The 20,747-nt window shown below is 40.7% G+C and overlaps 1 protein-coding gene across 2 annotated transcripts in view; it reads right to left on the bottom strand.

Annotated features, from left to right (window-relative positions):
* Positions 1 to 1,992: 1,992 nt before the first annotated feature.
* crppa (CDP-L-ribitol pyrophosphorylase A) overlaps positions 1,993 to 20,747 on the bottom strand; it is a 65,673-nt gene continuing 46,918 nt past the window's right edge. For both annotated transcript variants that reach the window (XM_080896702.1, XM_080896703.1), the window contains one exon: positions 1,993 to 2,701. In XM_080896702.1, the coding sequence (XP_080752828.1) occupies positions 2,606 to 2,701 (96 nt within the window). In that variant the 3' untranslated portion in view covers positions 1,993 to 2,605. The remainder of the gene's footprint in view (positions 2,702 to 20,747) is intronic.

Here is a 20,747-nt window from a genome sequence, read left to right as displayed (position 1 = left end):
TTGACAGACAGCTAATTGGATCCTCCGGCTCATTGCTGGTGAAATTCTTTGGGTCTTCTGCTTGACTTTTTAGTTCTGTAACCCTCAGGATCATTAAAGAAATTCCAAATGACTGTCTTACTGCGTCCCACCTCAGCAGCGATGGTGCGCTGCGAGAGACCCTGCTTATGCAGTTCAACAACCCAACTGTGTTCAAAAAGGGAAAGATTATTTGCCTTTACCACCAGAACGTCGTGACAGTGTGACTACCTGGCAGAAAGTGACAATGAATCCACATTTTTATACAGATTTGGCCTTTTAAAGACATGTGGTCTTAACTTTCGATCAGCTGTAAAACAGCCTGTTTCAGGTTAAGTGTTGTTTTCAATAAATTGCATGCTCAAAATTTTTCTTTGTCTCATTCCAATTTCTTCTTGTTGCATGTTGAAGCTCTACTTCAAGCCTTTTTAAGATCCAACCATACAAAATATGATTTTTTGCCATTTTTCAAATGGTCTTAAACGTTTGATCGGGACTGTATTATAGACAGTAACTGTATTAGATGTACAAATGTTAAAACTGGACTGTGAAAAGGTGAAGTAAGTAGCCTGGCATTTTTCTTTCTTTCTCTTGTTTATCTGTGGGAAGGAAAGGCAGTAGGATGCACTATAGAAGACATCCTGCTGGGAATTTTTGGGTTCTGGCTTTCATGTGGCTATGACTTTACATACCAGCTACCTGAATGTTTCTTTTAATTGTGCACCATCCTGATGTGAAATTAGCCTCCTTCAGAATACTAACACACTCTGATCCACTATAAATATTGGTCTTTTGAATGGTTTGAGAAACATTACACAGAAAAATGAAGGTGACGACTTAACCTCCAAATTTCCCCGATATCAATCTGATGAAGCATCTTGGAAAACATGCTGGAAAAACATGTCTGATCCATGGAAGTCATACCTAGCATCTCAGAGGATTTAAAGGATCTGGTGGTTACTTTTTGTTGCTTCATATCAAAAGTCATCTTCTGAGGATTTGGAGTCCATGGCCTAACAAATCTGACCTATTACAAGGGCTGTGAGGTGGGGCCACAGGTGGTTTTAATGCTGAAGCTGTTCACTATAAAGGCCGGTGTTTCTGGTTAATCTTGTTAAGGTATGATTTCAAATGGATTTAAGAACAAAGCAAAGATGGAATGAAAATGGAGCAAAGTCAGGGAACATTTTTATGGTGTTTCAGGACAGAAGCCCAGCATGAACACTGCAGCACAAACAAACCCCCAAGATAGGGATCCCAGTACATCTTAAGAGGCTGTGACTCTATTACTGTTCTGTCCAAGAGACAAAATTCAAATTGAATGGCTTTGGAGAGAAGAGGACCTTCACAGATGCACAAAGCAATCTGTCTGAACACAGAAATCAAGACATAAAGATTTTACCAGCTACAGTATTAACATTACCTTAACTTTTCAACCATTTTGAGCTAAAGAGAAAATCCAAAGGATCCTGTAAGATCTTTTTTATTTTTTATTTTACAGCCAGTAAAACAATACATCCAGGCAGCCTGTATGATACTTAGATGATGAAAGGTTAAATATAAAGAAATACCAATCTGCTGTCATTGATATCTACTCTGTTCTTTATTCCCTGCTGTCAGTTTTCTGTATATATCCATGGAAGAGCAGGGAAGCTCCAGAACAAAGCTGCACTGCATAATAATAACATACTTTTAATGAATGCTAATTATTCCAAAGTCTCTCCAAGAAGAACATGGGATTCCACCAGCTCACCAGAGTTGGCTCACTGAAGGAAACACGAGCTTCTTCTGCACTAAGCGGCTTCACCGGAGGGCGTCACTGATGCATGTGGTCGCAGGCAGACTTCACGGACTTCAATTACCAATCAAGTTTCTCTGAAAACAGTATTAGTAATATCTACTCTCAAATGTTATTTTTTTTCCTGACATCTTTGAATGACTTATGTTCAAGAAAGACTCACAGAACAACACAGATTTGACATATTCATTGTTTTATTCAAGTACAAAAATATTAGCAGCTCCGTGTTCATGTTTCAGTCATAAAAAGCTTCATCCAGTGGTAAAGGCAGCGAATTTGACACCCAGCTTTTTTGGCATACGCGCTGCAGTTCACATTTCCACAGTAATAATTCAAAGCGATGTGGCCTGTTATTGCATATCTGTGACAACCGCAGCAAAATAACTCTTAAAGCAATTAAAAACCAGAACTGAACTGATCCGACAACAAGAATCATCTGCAGCCAAAGCGCCACATATCTTAATCATCAGTGCGACAGAGCGACACTGTTTGTCTGGGGAACACAAACTCTGAAAAATAAAAAATAAGCCAACTGATGACATGGTTCTTTTTTACTATGATGAACCACAACAGTTTTTTTTTTTATATACACATGCACACACGCACACACAGATAAACAGGCCAACAACAGAGAAAAAAGTCTCTTTTTCAGTCTGCTTCTTGATGATCTATACATTTACACATTTAACCTTACAGTAATTGATTCAAGGTTACAAAGAAAAGTCTCAGACGATCTCATCCCAGGAGTGTTCATGAGTCACAGCGTGGTTTCCAGTTGTGCTGATTCCTTCATGCCTGCAGAAGCTGTCCCACCAGGGCAGGGCTCCTCTCCCGAATTAAGGCTGACGCGATCTCGGCGACCCGCGACGCTGACCTCTCCCAGTGCTTGGTGCCAGAGAGACAACAGGAGGAGAAAAACAAAAGACAGTGAGGTCATTTTTTAAAGAACATTCAATTAAAACAAGACAACAACACACTGCTAGTGTGAATAAAGTCCCAACATAACAGTTCAAATAACCATTTGTTCACTTTTATGTCTCTTCTCAGGAGACATGAGTGTGTTTAAGTCATCACAGGGTTTGTAACCTCAAAACTTCAGCCAGAAGCATCCAGTGAGCATTAGCAGCCAATTCAAAACAGTTGGAAACAATGTTCAAGCACACCCATGTTGTTCCAGTTGCAGTAATGACAAAAGAAAGAAACAGATCTGTTAGTTGGATTTGTAACATCAGTGGCTTGGCTGTGCTCTGCTCTACACAGACACGAGTGACAAATTCGATGTTTAAAATTTACACGCACGCTTTCCACAAGAATTCCCCTAACGAGAGAAAAATCTAAACACGGCATGAAGTGCATGGTATTCTGAATTCACCACTTTAATTTGATATTAACAATCGCAAATTCTGGTGGTGGATTTTCTCGACTAGCGTGTCAGTTTCACAGCTTGTTCAATCAACAGCCGAAAGCAATTTTCAAAAAAGGGCGAAAAGATCAGAACGGAACAGAAGTAAACCAGTTTCTTTTTTCAGAAATGTGGTCAAGCTCTCTTAATGTGAACCGATAAGATCTCCTTTGATATTTATGGTGCATGATATTGGACAGATCTGCAGTAAACCACACGTTCAGACAAAAGGAGACCAGTTTGGCCCTTTAAGGTGGGCTCCACTGTTGTGGTTGTTTTGCTTTCGTGATTCCTCTCGTCTGTATCTGTTTCTTTTTTCTATGCAGACCGCCTGCGCAATGCACTTTAAATGGTTCTCACTCCCCTGATTTCATTCCTTTTAGGCTGCATTGACTCCCTACTTTGATTTAGTTTCTTGATGACGTCAGTGAGTGACCTGTTTTCCATTTTTTCAAAGGGAATGGAGTTCAAGGAGCTTCGCTTTTTTAAAACCATGGCTTGTTTCCTTACACAGATTTATGCTTCATGCTCAACCTGCCCTTTTTCATATAGAAACTGTGGACTTCATTATGGCTTTTGATGTAGCTGATGTAGCATTAAGCATTAAAGACAAATGTGCAACAACACGCAGCAAAGAGTATACTCAGAACACAAAACAGCACACACAGAGAGAGAAAAAGAAAAGCAAAGGTCTGGAAAAGATTAAATTTTTGTAATGCAGTAAAATGTTTTCTACTCAAACACCAAAAAACATTCATGTTTTTTGTTTGCTACAGCACCTGCAGCTTATGGCTAAAAACCACCTCCTTCATATTGCGCAGCTCGCCCTCGTGCTGACAAATCAGCACTGAACTGTTGAGGCTGGGGGTGGAGGCACACGTCAAGACCCCAAAGGATCCAGTGTTTCCCAGCAGATAATTAGACTGTAATGAGATCTTTCAGCTCCTCACTTTAGGGACTGCCACTGCCTTAGTTTCACCAACATTATCTCAAGCGTCACCTCCTGTCACACTAATGCTTTGCATTAATCTTCTCTGTTGTCTTCCTCTTTTCTTTGCATGAAGCTTTTTTGAATTTTTTTAACTATTGCCACCATCTATAAACCATGCATCATCCTCTACCTTGACTACCTCTTCTCCTTGCATCTTCACCTTTCCAACTGTACTTTGTCTTGCTTCTACTTTTGTTCCTCTTCTCTCCATTGCATACCTTCAACCTACATACACCATGTTACCATGAGTTGAACAAAGAACAAGATGGCTGCTAGGGTGCAGACACACGGCTTGGCAGGTCCTGTGCGTTTGCCAAAAAACCCACCTAAAAAACCATCTAAAAACCCCTGGATCTTGACATCAACTTGTCTTTTTGTTTTTATACATTTTTATCTTCTGTGGAGTTCGACATGTCCAAGAAAGCTGGATAATTATACCACTTTCCCAGCCAAATGGAGTCAACATCTTTTGTTCACAAGATTCTTGGATTTTGGTCATGCCAGACCACCCCCAGGTAAACATGAACAATCAGATATACCACAACTGTCGCTGGAGATTCTGAAACTTGTTCTGATGCTACTTTTGGCTGGTGATATAGAACTAAATCCTGGACCTAATTCAAACATCAGTGATTTGGACTGGCTACAACTAATTAGCCTAGTTAGCCTAGGCCTGCCTGGGCCTCCATTTCAGCTTCCTGGGCCTCCATTTCAGCTAGCTGGGCTTTCACCTCAGTTACTCGGGCCTCCACCTCGGCTGCCAGGGCTTACACCTCGGCTGCCAGGGCTTACACTTCAGCTGCCTGGGCCTCCACCTCGGCTGCCTGGGCTTACACCTCAGCTGCCTGGGCCTCCATTTCAGCTGCCTGGGCCTCCATTTCAGCTAGCTGGGCTTTCACCTCAGTTACTCGGGCCTCCACCTCGGCTGCCAGGGCTTACACCTCGGCTGCCAGGGCTTACACTTCAGCTGCCAGGGCTTACACCTCGGCTGCCAGGGCTTACACTTCAGCTGCCTGGGCCTCCACCTCGGCTGCCTGGGCTTACACCTCAGCTGCCTGGGCCTCCATTTCAGCTGCCTGGGCCTCCATTTCAGCTGCCTGGGCCTCCATTTCAGCTGCCTGGGCCTCCATTTCAGCTAGCTGGGCTTTCACCTCAGTTGCTCGGGCCTCCACCTCGGCTGCCAGGGCTTACGCCTCAGCTGCCTGGGCCTCCAACTCAGCTGCCTGGGCCTGCATTTCAGCTTCCTGGGCCTCCATTTCAGCTGACTGGGCCTCCACCTCGGCTGCCTGGGCCTCCACCTCGGCTGCCTGGGCCTCCACCTCGGCTGCCTGGGCCTCCACCTCGGCTGCCTGGGCCTCCACCTCGGCTAGCTGGGCCTACACTTCAGCTGCCTGGGCTTCCACCTCGGCTGTCTGGGTCTCCACCTCGGCTGCCTGGGCCCCCATCTCAGCTGCCTGGGCCCCCATCTCAGCTGCCTGGGCCCCCACCTGCTGTACCCAAACTACAGTCTCCGGTAAAGGGTTTCTCATCATTAAATGCTCATAGTATTGTCAACAAAAGGACAAGAAATCCTGCTATTAAAATTTACAGAGGAACAAAGATCTGCAAGACATTTAATCAGGCTAAAGTAATCTGGGACACTAAAAATAAACCAAAGGGGCTTCTATGTGGACACATTAACATTCGCAGTATGTTACCAAAGCATGAGCAACTGGAACATATTCTAAGCAATTCCAATATTTCTATTTTGGGTATCTCTGAATCTTGGCTCACAAGTTCTTCTCCTGAGTCTGCGGTTGTCTTTCCAGAGTACACAGTATTCAGAAGGGATAGAATTGGAACAAGAGGAGGAGGAATGCTTGTGTATGTAAAATAAACACCTGGATTGCTCTTTACTTAGTTCACCAATAGATGTCGAAATAGAACATATTTCTGTTAAAATCACTCTTTCCCCAGAAATGTCATTTACGTTGATCTGTTTATATCGCCCTCCTTCAGCAAAGAATATTTTTTATGAACAACTACAGATATTACTTAAATATCATGCTATAAATAATAAGTCTAATGAAATAATTGTAATGGGAGATTTTAATGTCAACTGGGACTGTGAAAAGGACAGAAAAACACTCAAGGACATAATGGAGACTTTGAACTTTACTCAACACATTGAACAACCCACAAGAATAACAAGACACTCTAAAACTAAAATAGATCTGGTTTTCAGTAATAAGCCCGAGCGAATTATTAAATCTTATAATTTTATCACTGGTATTTCAGACCACAATTTTATATTATTTTCTAGAAAACTTATAAAATCACAGGTTAAGAATGACTTTCAAAGTTCATCTAATAGGAGATCCTTTTATGAATTCATACCAAGAAGTCAGCGACAAAATGTAGCAGAAGCATTAGCATCAGTTAACTGGGAGCCTTTATTGTGTAGTGATGATCCACAATTCTGCAGCAGTCACTTCACTGACATTGTCAAGGATGTTATATCAACATACTCCATTAGAGCTCGACAAAAAATAAAGACAACATCTAATTTGCCCTGGTTAAACAAAGAGTGCAAGAATTTAATGAAAACAAGAGATCAATTACTAAAGCAGTTCCTGAAAACAGGTCTAACTCTGGATAGACAGAGATTTACTTCAATGCGGAATAAAGTAACAAGAAGTTTGAGACAGGCCAAAGCAAAAATTTTTATAAATATAATTGAAAGAGCCAAAGGTAATGGTAAAATTATCTGGCAACACTTAAATAAATTACTTGGCCGTCATTCAAACAAAAGTAAAAACACAATTGAACTTTATGTAAATAACTCTATTGTTAGAGAGCCTCTATCTATTGCCAGTAACTTAAACACTTTCTTTATTTCATCTGTTAAGGAGATCAGTCAGAGCTTTGACTCAGTCATATGCTCTGATAATGTGAATGATGTTGGTCAAAATTTGTTCACCATCACTCATATTTCAGACACTGAAGTTGCTAAACTAATTACAGGTTTAAAACAATCAAAAGCACTTGATGTATATGGTATTAACACAAACTTCCTAAAGGAACATATGGATTTTCTTGTACGTCCAACAACTCATGTTTTGAATATGTCTTTCAAACACTCCATTGTTCCAACAGATTGGAAAATTGCTGCAGTTACACCAATTTTCAAAGCAGGTGTGAAGACTGACATGGCTAATTATCGCCCCATAAGCATACTCCCGGTCGTATCTAAAATAGCTGAGAAGTGGGTGGTTAAACTCCTCACTGCTCACCTAGAAAACACCCAACCCTCATTACATCCATTGCAGTTTGGCTTTCGGGCACATCACTCCACAGATACTGCCCTGTGTATGTTAGTGGAGAACTTGAAGAGCTTGCTGGACAAGAGTCCCTGTGTTGGAGCTGTATTTTTAGATCTGAGGAAGGCTTTCGACTCTGTAAACCATCAGATATTGTTATCCAGATTGACTCGGTTTAATATCTCCAGTCAGGCTCTTCAGTGGTTTGCCTCATATCTCTCACACAGGAAACAGTGTGTGGTGTTGGATGGGGTTAAATCTCCATATTTAGACTGTGATACAGGGGTTCCTCAAGGATCTGTTCTTGGGCCCTTATTGTTCTCTCTTTTTATCAATAACTTACCTGAAGTCTGTCCAAATATATTTACTCAAATGTATGCAGATGATGCAGTTATATATACGCAAGCAAATAGTGTCTAGCAGGTGGCAAAAGATCTTACAGCTGCTTTAGCATTAATGCATAGCTGGCTGGAGGACTCATGCCTAATGTTGAACACCTCAAAAACTGTCGGTATGTATTTTTCAAAACGCCCCTTAAACTTGAAGCAGTCAAACATATTCCTGGATGGAGTAGAGCTTGAATTAGCTCCAGAATTTAAATATCTTGGGGTCATTCTAGACCCAACATTGTCCTTCAAGAGTCACATAAATAAAGTGTCCCAGGTACTTAAATTAAATAATCGAAATTTTAATCATATACGTAATAATTTAAATATGAATGTTGCAAAAACTTATTTTTACTCAATGATCATCTCTCATATGGACTATTGTTTGACGTCCTGGTCACTTGCTTGTCCAACAAGACTTAAAACTATTGAAAACATTTATAAAAGAAGTTTAAAACTACTTGACAAAAAACCGACTTCCCACCACCACTGTCATGTGTTAAAAAAACATAAATTACTGAACTTCAATAACTTAGTGAAACTTAAAAGAGTGAGTTTAATATATAAAGTCTTACACTCCCTTGCTCCACCACCACTAAAGCAGTTCATTAGGCATAAAGAAAGCTCAGACAGGACCACTCGAGCTACAATCCGAGGAGACTTGTTTATACCCCACAGACGGACAGCATTTGGGCAGAACGTCCTTTCTGTCCAGGGTGGCCATCTGTGGAACAGTCTTCCTCAACCCATTAGAGAATGCTCGACATTCAATTTGTTTAAGGCAAAGGTTAAAAACTGGTTATGGACAAATCAAGTGTGTGATCATGTATAAGTTGTATAGTTTTAATGTTTTATTTGGGAACAGAATGGTGTGTATGTGTAAGTTTGGTGATGGAGTTTTTATTATGAATGAATGATGAATTTTTATGAATTATTATGTCTATTTTTATGCTTAAGGACAACAGATGGAAATTAGCCCTTGGCTATAATCTGGTATGTTTACATTCATGTAATTTTTTTTTTTTTTACATTTATGTTCATTAAACTGCACTGTCCTAAATAAATAAATAAATAAATAAACCCCTCCATGTTCTCTTCCACCTGCTCAGATCACAATGTTGTCTATGAACATCATAGTCCACAGAAACTCCTACCTGTCCTCAACTGTTCACCTGTCCATCACCATCGCAAAGGAGCTCAGAGCAGATCCCTGATCGAATCCTACTCCCACTTTAAACCCATCTGTCACTCCTACTGCACACTTCACCACTGTCTTACTGTGACTTCCTTGTGCAGTATCACAGTTCCTCACTTGGCACCCTATTATCTGTGCAATTGATTCTGACCATCTCTATACCTCTCAAATACATATCAGATCCATCTATCACTGCTTATCTGGGTTTAGGGGCAGCAGTCTAAGCAGAGACATCCAGACCTTCCGCTTTCCGGCCACCTCCTCCAGCACATTTAGGGGGACACAAAGGCACTTCTGAGCCAGCTGAAAGCATATCCTGGGGGTGTCTCAGGTCCTCTTCCTGGAAAGGACACGACTGGAACATCTCAAATACTCGGAGGTGCCCAGGAAGCTCTGAGTCCCAAATGGCCAGCTCCTCATCCCATCTCTGAGCCCAGACACCCATAGGAGGAGGCTAATTTCCAATGCTTGTATCCACAATCGTATTCTTTCTGACACTACCGCGAGGTGAGTGTAGGAGCAGAGCTCAACCAATGAATCGACTGTTTTGCGTTCGTGCTCAGGTCTTTCTTCACCGCTACAGAGTCCACATCATTGCTGACACTGCACCAATCCATCAGTCGATCTCCTGCTTCACTTTCCTCTCACTCATGAACAAGACCCGGTGATACTTAAACTCCTCCAGCTGTGGCAGTAAATTTGTTTTTGGCCTGAAGTGGGCACATCGAACTCACAGAGATTGCAATAAGAAGACATTGTGAGATATCGCCTGGATGTTCCCAAGAAAATATCAGAGACTATACTGGGTCCAGATGTTCTTCTTAATCCTGGTACTCAACTCATGCATAGTGCAGAGGGAATTTTCTGCCTTGACAGAGGTATGCAACCCTTGTTATAATAAGTAATCACTAGCTCAGCCCTTCAACCTTTAGTTACTGTCTGTAAAGCTTTCCAAAACATTGCACATATTTGCAATGTTTGCGGTGGAAGACATACCACCAAAAGCTATATAATCCACTCAACATATTGTCACTTAGAAACCCACCATGCTTTGTTCAGGAAGTCTTTATCATTATTCCCACTTTCGCTTGTCTTGTTTAAGATCCAAAAACAAACCTATCAAAGTGCAATACTGTCAGACAAAAAGAATGGTCAAACCTACAATGCAGAATCCAGGTTTTAGTAATGGCAAATTATCCCTTACAACAGATTTGAATCAGACTTGCAGTATTTCAGCAAAATAACACCAACCAGGCTGACAGCTATTCTCCTGGGTCTGCAGCCGCTTTCATCAGCCAACTCTCAAAATGAAGGGTTTCTTAGAAAGGAATAAAAACATTTAGGAGGGCTTTTCACAAAGCTTTTAATTTTCTAACACCCACATAGAGGAAAATAAAAATATATTAAAAATATATCCTGCTAAAATGACAAATCATCTGTGATTTGTGATCTGGAACATCCTGTTTAGCACATATTTGGACCTGGCTTCTAAATACATTTAGTATTACAGATTGGTGTCGGCAGTTTAACGCATCTGGAGCAGAAAATAAGCTTTCTGTCACTCTGTCCTTTCTTGACCTTAAAGCCTAGCTCCACTAGCCAGCTTGTGCAGGGCCTGGATGGGAGTGCAACGAGGTGTGAGAGCGATGAGCGTGGAATTGGGCCTGACCGTGGTTAAAGGGAGCAAGAAAACCTGGGATCCAGAGCTCCTAGAGAACTCCTCAATAATCAGAACCAGCAGGAGGAGGAATCAGATGACATTGATTTTCCACACCAAGAAACTGAAGGGGGAACTGAGGTATTGGAGTACAGATCACCAATTTTAGCTTCATTGATTAAAGTAACATAGGTGAAATGGAAGAAAATAAATAAATAATATATGGAATTAAAATATGATGAATGGGCTCCAGAGCCATTCTGTCATATGCCACCGCTTCTTAGTATGCCTTTTGATTTTTCTGAGGAATAAGATCAAGGGTGCCATTTTTCTTTATCGTGTACCCAAGCCATTCTTCTGTGGTTTAATCAATGGTACAATGAAACGAGGAGATTGGGCAGTACATCTGTAAGCAGTCAACAGAATGTGGCTGATAGCACAAAGTTACTCATATAGACTAAGGAATATGCACTGGTTCATCAGTGCGAGAAACCGAAAGTTTTGGTAAATGTGATTGCGTCTTTTCATTGTTTATTAGATGAAAGCATTCCTTCAGTTGTTATCTAAAACCAATTACATGTTCACACGGAAGGTTTTTGAAATGCTACATGTGTTTGGATGATCTGAAATACTGTGGGTATGATAAATGTGATGAGCACGATTATCAGCTGATTACCACCCAAGTGTACGGGACGAGGACCCTGGGAAAGTAGCAAGAATGCCGGGTGTCTCTTTGCAAATGGAAGACAGCTACGGCTATTAAACCACAACTAATCACTCAATTATAGAAGTCTGTCTTCTAATAGACAAGCAAAAAAAAACCCAAACATTTTAATTTGAACACAAAAACACACAGAAAAAAATCAAGTCAAGATCACCAAGGAGGATCAAAGTTTTAAGCCTGCCTAAGACCCAGTGCTGAATTATTTCCACTCCAGATATGCAGCCTTTGAAATATGAATCACGCTTCATAAAACATCATTATTAAATCCAGTAGTTTTCTTGCACAGTGGAACACAAATACGACTTTAGCTCTTCACTGACTCGTGGCACAGCTTTAAGTAGTCACAACTGCCACTCAGGCTTCAAATGCGGTTGAGGAAAAGGCATAAGAAAAAGGGTAGAATTACTTACTACAACAACAAACTCCAAGCCCTCAGAGACATTTGCATATTAAACTGCTTTCAGGCTGAAATCTATATATGACTTAAGTGTGAGGAACTTGCAAACTGATGGAAGAGCCGCAGTTTACTCCAGCAAGTAGATTTTCTTGACATACAAGAGCTGGTATGTCTGTTTAGCTGCCGCTGGCGGGGGTGCCACAGCTCGTGTCTCCTCTTTCCACTGTGGACCATACAGGATGAATAAAGCAGCTCACTGGCTCATTGTTATGGGCACGCAAACATCCATGAGAGGGATTACATGTGTTGGGACAGATGCCTACAGAAGACTGAACACATGCACAGACCGCATAGACACTTTAGTGTGCATGAGCCTATGCATGCGCCCACATACACACACACTAGGAGGTGGAATGTGATCCTGGAGGATTTGCATGTCTCCAGATCTTCATCATCATCAGAACCCATGTCCTCCAGCGTTGACTGAGATGGTTTTCCACTGTTTCAGACCCGGCCTCTCCAGTCGTATGTAGATGAATAAACCAGTTAACTCGAAGCTGAATTTTTCTCACTGTGGCAGAGCTGAGATAAACAGACTGGGAGTGGGCATTTGGACTGACATGAGATGAAACCTCAAGCCAAAGCATAACTGAGCCCCCGTGAGATGAAACCCACAAGCAAATTAGTTTGATTGATGGTCCTTTATGAGCTAATAGGCACTCCTCACCTGTTTACAATGTGGAATTAATCATCAGATGTTCCAAAGGCAGAAAATCCACATGTGCCAAAGTCTAAGTGCAGACAGCAGGAGGGTATTTTATTTTATTTTAAAAGGGCTGGATTTTACGAGATTCACTTTATTATTATTATTCGTGAGGGAACCTCACTTTCCACTTCATAATGATTAACTGCCACAAATCCTCACTTAAAGCCAAAAGTATCATCATTTATTCACATTAGTGGAAGGACGATCGCTAGTGTATGTCATATTAAATAGGAAAGCAACACATTTACATTTTGAAACACTTTTCCCCCCCAACACTGTCTGCTACATCCATTAGTGACACGTCCAATCTCTCGGTGGCCAAAATGGCATTCATGTAGTTTTTCTTCACAGATTTTATATTTTAGAACAGAGAGAAAACAATATATGAACTGGTATCAAGGGGAAAATACCACTGGATACAAACCACAGCTGGAGAGAGTTGTGGAGAGCTTAAGGGTTTTCTTTTAATTTTTAGGCTTGTGCTACAAAAACGCGGATTTCAGCTGCGGCAAGCAGGCCCATTAGAAAATTAAGTTACAGCTTTGTTTTGACACATAAACAATGCGATCTACTGTATAATCCTATGACGGTGCAGTAACTAAAGGGAAAATGTTCCCAATCATTCCCATGTGTACAAATGCAACACATGCAACAGGCCTGTTATTCCACACGGCAACCGCAAGTTTACAGAATGGAACTTCAATCATTAGCTTCTATTTTTGCTTACTGTTTGAAGGAAAGATTTTGACAAGTCGTGAGGTGACAGGTCTTTGAAATACATGGGGAAGAATGGGGGAGGAGAGCATCAGTGGACCACACAATAAGCGATCCTCAAACTCTCTACTTCTAAATGCCACTGATGCAATCAACCTTTCCATCTTAAAGAGCACGCAGCGGCACTTCTGCCACACAAGAAGGGCCAGCTTTGATGCAGAAAGGTTTCAGGCAATTAGGGCTTTTAGCTGTGATAATTTGCACATCTCTGTCATTCTCATGAGAACCTGGGCCCTCTGGTCCACTCATATTCCCTTTATAAAATGCCAAGAACCAGGTCCTAATATAAAAACAGCTTATGGAAAGGCTTGGCACTGACCCCAAGCTAAGAGAACTGGAAAGAGTTGTTAGAGTCACACTAGCTACCATAGCTAAAGTGGCCAAGAACATCAGGAGAGTTTTTATCACCTCTTTTCATCATCCTAATATTTTACTGTCTCTGCATTTTTCTCTGTGACATAAAAGTGCTGTAGTACAAACGGCTGTAGGATCCACTTGAGGGCAGTATCATTACTGGCATTGTGGCCAGACAGCGTTCTCCACTCTGGGAGTCTTAAAAGTCAAAACCATCACCTAATGTGAGCCTCGGTGAGCAATGCTCTTTAATAGAAGTCATTTCTCAGGAAAACTCTTCCCAAACGACCTGCCTTACTGAATCCCAGTGATATAATACTGCTAAAAACACCCAGTGCTTTTAACACAGAGAGGATAGTGTTTCAGGGCTTCTGACAGCTCGTCCCTGAGTGGGTATTGTGGTCCTCTTGCTCTCCCTCCTCTCCGTGTATCATTGAAGACAGGCAGTAGCTAGGGGCTAAACTGAGAAAGGAGAGGGGGATAACAGGTTCAATTACTGGTCAGTCTGATTAGAGCCCTGAATGTTACACCACCAATGTCCTGTAGAGATTCATTGATGTAATCAGGAGCTGTGGCAGAATGACTAACTCCCTCTACTGAAAGCAGCACCAAGCAATACACCAGTACAATACATTTTATCTTATTTTTTATTCTTTGGTGTCAAGTTAATTTTGGAAACTTTGGGATTTCTTTTCGGATATAATTTGACAAAAGTTTCTGTGGATTGGTTTAGTGGATTTGTTTAGCAGCATATAATTAGCGACACATTGAGCCAATAGACTGGTGGGTTATTGGGATTAAAAAAAGTAGATGTAGATGAGAATATTAAAACAGTTAAAACAGTAATAGTGAAGAACTGTGTTACAGAATTTGCATGAAGATTACAGAGCAGTTCAAGAAAAGAAATGTAATGGGAATGTGCACAAAGCAGGAAGAAAACTGAAACGTTTTGCCAAAATGGTAAACTTATATTCAGCTCTAGCTGGAGCATTAAGAGTACTTTTAGTCCAGGCATCAGTATTAAAATGTAGTTTTAGTGTAGTTTTAGGCTACACGTCATACTTTTTTTCTTCCCTTTAAACTACTCCCTTTGTTTGATCAACATAACCCACAACAGAGAGTATTAAAAGTCCTGGCATCGTTTTTGCATTCTGTGCTTAAAAAAACAACATAAATCAATTATGAAGATTAATTTATTTTCTTGCACATAACATTTCAGATCCATGGTAAATTTGTGCTCTACAGGAAGTTAGAAATAATACATGGAAGTGATAGAAGAAAGAGCAAGGAAAGGAAATGTATATAATTGTGATCTGTACCAAGACGTGCAGTTTTATGTGAAAGCTAATGTTCAGTTTTGCTGCTTGGAGAAAAGATAGTAAATCTAACTGAAAGACAAAAACAAAATATGCAACGACAGGAGATAAGAAGAAAGGAAATAAAACTAAAAATAAAAGTATTTCATATCAGTAAACATACTTTCCAGATATGATAATGACGGGGATACTGACCGCAGCACATTATGGGACAAACGAACAGAGGCTCTATCTTCAATCTACTGAGATGGAATGAATAAAAGATGACCAATAACTGCCAAACTTCAGTCAGGCACTTGGATTAAAGTGACAGGAGACAGAGAAGAAAGAAAACGCTCACACACATACATCCAAATATTAGATTTAGATCCAAACAGTGCTAATATTTACTGCTGAGCTTCAGGTCTAAACAACTTTCAGAGTATATATCAGGCTTACACTGAAAGTTCAGCCATAAATTTAAAAGCCGTCTGTATCCAAGCTAAGAGACTGGGACCTAAAGCTGACAGAGATGACAGTGACATAAGTATTATTTCGTACTTCTCAGAGATGAAGCGTCTCTAGGGAGTGTGTTTTTATTGAATTTTGCTGAGGTATTTAGTGTTGCTGCCTGAATGTCTGTATTTTAGATATTCCCATCATTCCCATTCTGCCTCACTTCATCTGAAAGGGACTATAATGTAGGAAAAAGAATAAGTCTGTATCCCGCCCTACTTTTGTGAGGCTTCCTCAGACTTTCCAAAAGTCCAAAAGAGCTGACAGGTTAAAAAAAAGAACTTTTGTCCTGATAACTGCCTTTTGAGATCACATTGAGAGAACAACTGCTGCCACACAACCTTTTCACGGTACACTGGAAAAGCTCTTTCAACAAGGGTTTCCAAAATATCCTGTCTAGGGGCATCCGTCGGGCAAACAAAGCAGTTTGTTAGTCATGTTCCATGTGCGACTTCTCCTTCTGTGTACCCTCCAGAGAAAAGGAAAACTCTGCTAAGAATGGGACACTGAGGTGGTCTGTATTTCCACCGGAGCCCTTCAGTGAGAACTTTTTGAACAAGCTCTGGTGAGAGATGACTTTGTTTGAATTGAACTCACCGAAAGACAGACCTCAAAACAGTGTGCAAGAACAATGGATCTTTAGTTGAGGAGGTATGAATGCATGAAGGCATGGGTGGGGAGTTATGAACTGGGACATACCAAATCCTCCGTGCGCTGAGAGAGAAGAACAAGCGCACACACACTCGCCACAGAAGCCTCATTTACTGATCACATTGTATCACTTACAGAAACCCAGGGAGGCTAAATACACTCCATATCGCAGGTCATCTGAGGTCAGCTGCAGGTGCAGGCAGATTTTAGAAAACAAGACATTTATTACTACCTGGGTTTTCAGCAGCATCCTGGCCAAGACTCGGTGCCCTCACTTCCATCGCTAATGCTAAACATGCAAACATAGGTGCAACACAATGTTTTTATACTCCTGTCAAAATACCAGTGTGCTGCAGACTAAACAACAGGGGGATGCTACCCATGTGGTTTGAGAGATGAAGAGTGAACAGAATTGCTACAAGAAACTGTTAAGAAAAATGTTTTTACACAAGGCTTCGTGAGAAAACTCTTGGAAAAACTCATTTTGCAGTTTTAACCAGGCAAATTCAACATGTCAGCTGTGGAAAATCGTCGGTTGGGCACATAGACTGTATATAGAGGATGGCTGCAGATCCAGAGACATAACATCATAGTTTGTGGATTTGCATTTTGATGCTTCAAATGGCCACTGTCATCTTGAGGCTTTGTAGCCAGAAGTGGCCGTATTTTGGTGAGTGGGTTCAGTGCTAGCACCAAGAAAACTGCATCAATTGACTTCATGGGTGCACACAGAGCTAGGCAATAAAACAATAACATAATTATCATGCAAAGGTCTTAGCAATATAAACATAAGTTGTACAATGTTGCAGTATATTTATCATATTTAACTTCTGACAGGAAAAAAATTAACCTTATGTTTATATATCAAATTAGGTTTAAAGGGGAACCTTTAGGGTTAACAGAAATAGTGATTTGATTTATATTGGGATACATATCGATATCAGTTTACATGAGAAAAAGTATTTTTTATTTTTCGGAGGAAAGCAATATGGATTTTAATCCTCGTTTCTAATTTTCCATAAGGACTGATGAGGACGGCCACATTTTTACCAACCTCTTGGGGCTTTCTGCTCTACTTTTTTTGGTCTGAACTTGTTACGTGCTGTTCTACAGCTATTTTCAACCATAAACAGCCACGCAAGCACGTGTGCCAAGGTCTCTGCAAATAAAAGCACGAGTAGAGTAAGAAGGTGAGTGGCACAAAAACAAACCTTGATGAGGTCCGTTAACTGAAAGCATAATTTCAGCAGAGCTGCACTTCCCCACCACATAACTGGAGGTAAACTGAAACCAGGACTACCGTGGGTGGTCAGAAAGGCCTAAAAACCAAGTGGCAAAACAAATATACATGTATGTTCGGCTCTTTCTCTGCGTGACTGAATGTTTACAAACTCATTGTGAAGAACTGGCTTAAACCGATCTTCCATAAGAATAAACTCTCTGTTTCAAATATATTCCCTCTTGGAATGTCATTTTCCAATTGTCTGCAAGATTCTCCCTGATTCAAGACACATCAACCCAAACACAACGCTGCTGGTCTTTTTAATCTATGAAATCAAAGCTGAGTAAACACCGCTTTGGTATGTCTAATTCTTTGAGCCAAACTCCAGCGGTCAAGTTTCACACATACCAACACACATCTGGAGCACTCAGCGTGGAAGATCAAGCTTGATATTCTGCACATGTCAAGGCAGTGAATGGCTCGACCCTAACTCTACAAATACATTACTAAGAGGGGAGTGATCCCAGGCTTCTGTCTTTATGGAGATGTCAGGATTCAACTGAGGGAGCCAAGTGCTCTCATCCACTTTTCCAGAAGGATCTTAAAGTAAAAACGACATAATTGTCAGAAGAAAGACAAGTACTTAGACAACAACAGGGGAAAAATTATGTGAAGGGGCAGGGTGGATACTGAACTTTTACTCTCTGAACCCACTGAAAGACCTGCCAAATGTGTCTCAGAAACATTTTGGTAACAATAAACAGATTTGTGTAATGCCACGTCATTTCTTATCTGTGTTGTTTTCTGCACTGTTTGGATTAAGTTATATGATGTTACTTAGTGTTTATTATTTTAACTCACAATTTATCTCTTATTTTCAACTGGACTAAAATATCAGAGGAGACTACTGCATGCAATCGTAGGTTATAATTGAATACATTTATTAACGTTCCAACAGAAAAATTAACACCAGACACCAGTCACATCTAACAGAAAGGTTAGCAGTGAGCGGAGACAGCAACCATCCTTGATTTCTCTTGACCCTAACAGCAGGCAAACACAGAGATGTCACGAAAAGAGCTTCACTTGTTTGTTTCTAATGTCTGGTGATCCACTTGCTTCTTCTTTTTTTAAACATCAGCTGTAGTTGCCATCCAGTTATTTCAGTAGGACTACTATTAGGCTGGTATTTGTACTAAAAAGTACCAGTAAGAACCAAAGTAGTTATAATAAAATTTGGTATATATTGTGATTTACTGATCTCTTAACTTTTCATCAAGTCAATTAGTCCTGGGTAGTATTATGGCATCTAGCATAGCAGGATTTTTAGAAAACAATTTTATCTTTAAAACCTTAAAAAAAAAAAAACTTAGACACTGTTACTAATGGGCGAAAGTAGGAACGTTTGTGTAGTAAAACAACCCTGCACATTCCTGGCTACATTTACTTCATTTTTTTGACAAGCATAAATACCCTTGTTTGCATCGATCATCAATCATAATAGTTCCTAAACGCTTTGGCTTGATACCAGAGCCACTGCCGCCCCTCAGATTTATCTGAGGGGCGGCAGTGGCTCTGGCGGAATTTACCGGCAGTCATTCTTAAATGATTTTTTCTTTAAAAAATCATTTAAGAACGCAAAGATTTTGTGATATGTGGTTAGTAGAGATATCCAGTTCACTGAACTTGTTTCCTTTTATCCAATGCTCTGCATCGCCATGAAAAACCATTCTTTTATTCGGCACAGAATAACTGTTGGATTTAGGATGTGAAATAGTCAGGAGTGAGCTGAAAACACAGAGACAGCAGCCTTCCCTAATCTCCCCCCGACTTCAGCAGGAGTACAACTCCACGGGCGTCACAGCAAGATTTTCACTTGGTCGTGTACGGTTTCACCTGTCTGCCTTTCAGACCCAGATCTGAACAGGTAGAGGAGAATAGGCCTATAGAGTCCTCTTCTTTTCCTCTTCCCTCCCCTCCCTCTTCTCCTTTCTCTCCCTCTCTTTTCTTCCTGGCCGGCTAATCTCTTCTCAGGTTTAGGGTTCCCGGTTCGGGCTCTTTGAGGAGGAGGAAATATGGGGTTGGGTAAACATCAGGGCTCTCACTGCAGGGATTACAACACCCATATATCACTGAGACAACTCCCTTTTCAACAAATGACAAGTCACCAGGACCCTGTGCGAGAAAGGATCCAATGACACTTCCTATCAACACAGCAGACACCGATAGCATATACCGTCACCGTTTTCACAACATCGTGTTAGTTTATGAGGATCCGGTGTCTTCGCATTCTCAGCCAACGTCTTCAGATCGGTTTGAGGTTTTCACACATTGTTGCACCTGATGTTTGGCTTGTGGGCATCTTCAAAGAGGCAACAGCACAAACGGAAAAGAGCTCTAGAGAAGCTCTTTGATCCTTTCAGAGAGAGTGCTGTTCATTGCCCAAAGACTCCATTTCACTCTCTCCTGTTGACAAAGCGAAGTACCATGCATGGCAACGTGCTGCTGGATGCATTGTGCTTCAGCGGCTGGGTGTTATAAAGTAAAACCACAATCGGGCCTCATTTAAGAAAAACACACTTTTTATCCAAAAAGACATCACCGAAGGTCAATGAGGTGGATCAGTTTTCCAACCTCACTGGGACGAGCACAATTCCATGTGCTCATGCATTTTAGCTGTCAGAAGGTTAAAATTCAATTAGCCAAACAGCTTTTCTTTTCCAAAGCAGCGGGTGCGTCCAATAATTCCTCAGTGCGATGCATAATGAGAAGTGAGGGACACTCAAATGCACTCCCCAGTTGTGCTTTTCACTTGTGTGCAGTTGACAACGAGCAGTCATGTCAGAGTAAAGGATGAAATCATTTAGGGAGGAACAAAAGGCACCCAAAATTTATGGACGATTAACAATGATGCGTGTAAAAAATTGGAAAATAGACACTGTGGTGATGCTACACATGTTTTTACTATTGATGGCAAATTGAGAATAAAGCTACAACATCTTAAATTTATAAAGCGTTGTTACGTTTTTTGTAAAGTGTTTATATAAATATTTTCACTGGAATGTGGCTCTAATATTCACATTTCTCACAGAACAGTATTCTGGTCAGCAGTATACAGCACCACGTTACTTTGTAGTAACATCCTAAAGGTTAAACTCCACTGAAGAGAAATTATAACTAAACACATTCTCATAATGTACCTGTTCAGTTTTTCTATAATGAATCCTTGATATTTTCATTATTATTTTTAATTTTCAAAACCAGCATTAGTGTTTTAACACTATGTCCTTACAGATTGTTTA

The sequence above is a fragment of the Rhamphochromis sp. 'chilingali' genome, assembly GCF_963969265.1.
Source record: "Rhamphochromis sp. 'chilingali' genome assembly, chromosome: 11".
Taxonomy (NCBI): Eukaryota; Metazoa; Chordata; class Actinopteri; order Cichliformes; family Cichlidae; genus Rhamphochromis; species Rhamphochromis sp. 'chilingali'.
Note: the sequence above shows the minus strand (reverse complement) of the source record. Positions and strands in the feature narration are given on the sequence as shown.